Source organism: Sinocyclocheilus anshuiensis, unplaced genomic scaffold, assembly GCF_001515605.1.
Source record: "Sinocyclocheilus anshuiensis isolate Anshui unplaced genomic scaffold, SAMN03320099.WGS_v1.1 scaffold444, whole genome shotgun sequence".
Lineage (NCBI taxonomy): Eukaryota > Metazoa > Chordata > Actinopteri > Cypriniformes > Cyprinidae > Sinocyclocheilus > Sinocyclocheilus anshuiensis.
The window spans coordinates 480,860-484,238 of record NW_015555739.1 but is presented as its reverse complement, the minus strand read 5'-3'; the positions used below and the strand labels follow the sequence as shown (position 1 = coordinate 484,238).

At 33.4% G+C, this 3,379-nt stretch overlaps 1 protein-coding gene and 1 long non-coding RNA gene across 2 annotated transcripts in view; both read left to right on the top strand.

Annotated features, from left to right (window-relative positions):
- The window catches only part of LOC107673169 (uncharacterized), a 1,858-nt gene extending 1,155 nt beyond the window's left edge, over nucleotides 1–703 (top strand). Inside the window, exon 3 of the long non-coding RNA XR_001632377.1 lies at nucleotides 590–703. This is a non-coding gene — a long non-coding RNA (uncharacterized LOC107673169). The remainder of the gene's footprint in view (nucleotides 1–589) is intronic.
- A 216-nt stretch (nucleotides 704–919) lies between these two features.
- The window catches only part of LOC107673160 (nephronectin), a 12,006-nt gene continuing 9,546 nt past the window's right edge, over nucleotides 920–3,379 (top strand). Inside the window, exons 1-2 of the mRNA XM_016466657.1 lie at nucleotides 920–962; nucleotides 1,642–1,734. Of these exons, the coding sequence (XP_016322143.1) occupies nucleotides 920–962; nucleotides 1,642–1,734 (136 nt within the window). The remainder of the gene's footprint in view (nucleotides 963–1,641; nucleotides 1,735–3,379) is intronic.

Sequence of the window (3,379 nt, the reverse complement as noted above, 5' to 3'; positions counted from 1 at the left end):
ATTATTATGTATATATATATATATATATATATATATATTATTCCCGTTTTTAATTAATAATTTGAATATTTAGAATTATTTATATATTTGTTTACATTTCATTTTAGTTTTAGTTAAATTTTTAGTATTTAATTTAGTAAATGTAATCATTTAATATATACCTTAATATTTTATATATTACTATTTAGTTATTTCAGTTTAGGTTTTAGTTCAGTATTCATTTTTCTTTAATTCCAGTTTAATTCCACTTAAACCAATTTAAATCATATAGCCTACTATTATATACTCAAAATTTCACTTATACTATTTTGCATAAGTTTTGTGTAGTTTGCATTAATATTTTGAATTAGCTTTTATTTTTATATTTTAACTTTAGTGACTTTATTATGTGGTTTTGTCCTTTTTCAAGTGTTTATTAGTTGTAGATTTTTAAATATTATTCAAGTTTAATATATTGGCAAATATAATAGGTTTTACTCTTTGGAGCACACAGAGAATTCTCTCGCTGTACGCTGTGTGCATCCTGTAGTAGTGTATGCTGCAGGAACCGTGTGAGCAGTAGCTGATGTGTTGTGTGTGGTTTGTGTAGCTGTGTGTGAGGCGGGCTGTAAACACGGCGAGTGTGTTGGACCGGATCAGTGCCGCTGTCATCCAGGATTCACCGGCAAGACCTGCAACCAAGGTACCACACATCAACACACACACACACTTTCCCTAAAAACTCAGCTATGAATACGAGCACATGTGAAAGTGTGTGTGTGTGTGTGTGTTTTGGTCATTAACACACAGGTGTCCAAACGTTCGAGCGGCCGCTGGGGTTTGTGTTAGTGACTGATGGCAGATCTGTGTGTCTAATGATGCTTGCCGGCCTTATGGGAGACGTATTAGGATCTGATTTACTGGAGAAACACACGACAGCATGTTTGCTTTGGCCTTTCTGGCTCTTGAAAAATCTGAAGAGCGTGATTTGATATATAATTCCTAGGATTATTTATGGAGAGTGAGACTTTCAGGGTGAGCTGGTTTTAAACAATTCTTATTAGTCATTTTTTTAGGTTCTTGTGGAACCAAATTCTGCTCCCACAGAAAACAGAGAATGTTCTGGTAACATAACATAAACGTTCTAGTAACATTAATAGAAAGTTCGTTATCTGGTAATAATGTTCTCAAAACATTTAAATCATGGAATGTTTTTTTCCTGAGACATTTAAGTTAAATGTTCGTCTGTCTTCTTTTTTTAAACGTTACTACTTGTTTCGGAACGTTCAGAGAACATTCAAAAGTAACGTTTGAAAAACAACTAAATGAAACATTTTAAAAACTGGACGTTTTGAACATTCTGAGAACGTTCAAACATTTTTATAACCTAATGGGAACGTTAGCATAAACATACTTGAATTAGCTTTTATTTTTATATTTTAACTTCAGTGACTTTATTATGTGGTTTTGTCCTTTTTCAAGTGTTTATTAGTTGTAGATTTTTAAATATTATTCAAGTTTAATATATTGGCAAATATAATAGGTTTTACTCTTTGGAGCACACAGAGAATTCTCTCGCTGTACGCTGTGTGCATCCTGTAGTAGTGTATGCTGCAGGAACCGTGTGAGCAGTAGCTGATGTGTTGTGTGTGGTTTGTGTAGCTGTGTGTGAGGCGGGCTGTAAACACGGCGAGTGTGTTGGACCGGATCAGTGCCGCTGTCATCCAGGATTCACCGGCAAGACCTGCAACCAAGGTACCACACATCAACACACACACACACTTTCCCTAAAAACTCAGCTATGAATACGAGCACATGTGAAAGTGTGTGTGTGTGTGTGTGTTTTGGTCATTAACACACAGGTGTCCAAACGTTCGAGCGGCCGCTGGGGTTTGTGTTAGTGACTGATGGCAGATCTGTGTGTCTAATGATGCTTGCCGGCCTTATGGGAGACGTATTAGGATCTGATTTACTGGAGAAACACACGACAGCATGTTTGCTTTGGCCTTTCTGGCTCTTGAAAAATCTGAAGAGCGTGATTTGATATATAATTCCTAGGATTATTTATGGAGAGTGAGACTTTCAGGGTGAGCTGGTTTTAAACAATTCTTATTAGTCATTTTTTTAGGTTCTTGTGGAACCAAATTCTGCTCCCACAGAAAACAGAGAATGTTCTGGTAACATAACATAAACGTTCTAGTAACGTTAATAGAAAGTTCGTTATCTGGTAATAATGTTCTCAAAACATTTAAATCATGGAATGTTTTTTTCCTGAGACATTTAAGTTAAATGTTCGTCTGTCTTCTTTTTTTAAACGTTACTACTTGTTTCGGAACGTTCAGAGAACATTCAAAAGTAACGTTTGAAAAACAACTAAATGAAACATTTTAAAAACTGGACGTTTTGAACATTCTGAGAACGTTCAAACATTTTTATAACCTAATGGGAACGTTAGCATAAACATACTTTTGTTCGCTGGGAGTGTAATATAGTATTTTAGTTTTTTATAGTATTTTATAGTTTTTAAACAAAAGTTTGTCTCATATGCCTACATTTTATAAAAATACTGCTATTTAAGTTTAATACATTTATATTTCAGTTTCACTTTATTTTTATTTATTTCCAGTTAATATAGTAAATTTGGTACTTCATCTTAAACTTATTTTAGTTACATACTGTTATATATTTCATATTTCTGTTCTATACAGTTATATATTTTATTAATATTTCGAATTAGGTTTTTTTTTTTTTTTTTTTATCTTTTATATTTACACTGTGTTGAGTTTTTGTCCTAACCAACATTCAACTATGACAATGATGAGGTACTGATTATGTGCTTTATGCAATGTTGAAAGTGTCTAATGTAAGTTTAAATATCATATTACAAGACATTTATAGCCATACTGAAAGCAACAACAGATAGTTTAGCTCAGATGTTAAAAATAAATTAAAGCAAACATGAACATTAAAACTGCAAACACAAGGCGAACCAACAAGTGTATTCCATAAAAAGATGGTATCAGTCACTCAGTATGTACATTTAATGATGTTAAAAAGATTCAATATTAATTAATTAGATCATAAACGCTTCCAGAGGGACCCGCCCACGCACGCTTCTGATTGGCTGTCGTGTTTGATTGATTCTGGCTGGTGTGGACACACAAATTGCTTGTTGCTGGAATCTTGTCGCGTCGCGTGTAGTTAGGACTCTGTGTTATATGTACAATTTTCTTTTTCATTTTAGTAAAATTTTTTTGTAATTTTGATTTGTGCTTCTGTCAGTTTTTATTAGTTTTTATTTATTTTTGTTAAGTAACTTTTATGCTTACACTTCAACTTCTCGTGAGGTGTTTCTCTCTCTCTGTGTGTGTGTGTGTGTGAGTGAGTGTTTCTGCAGGGA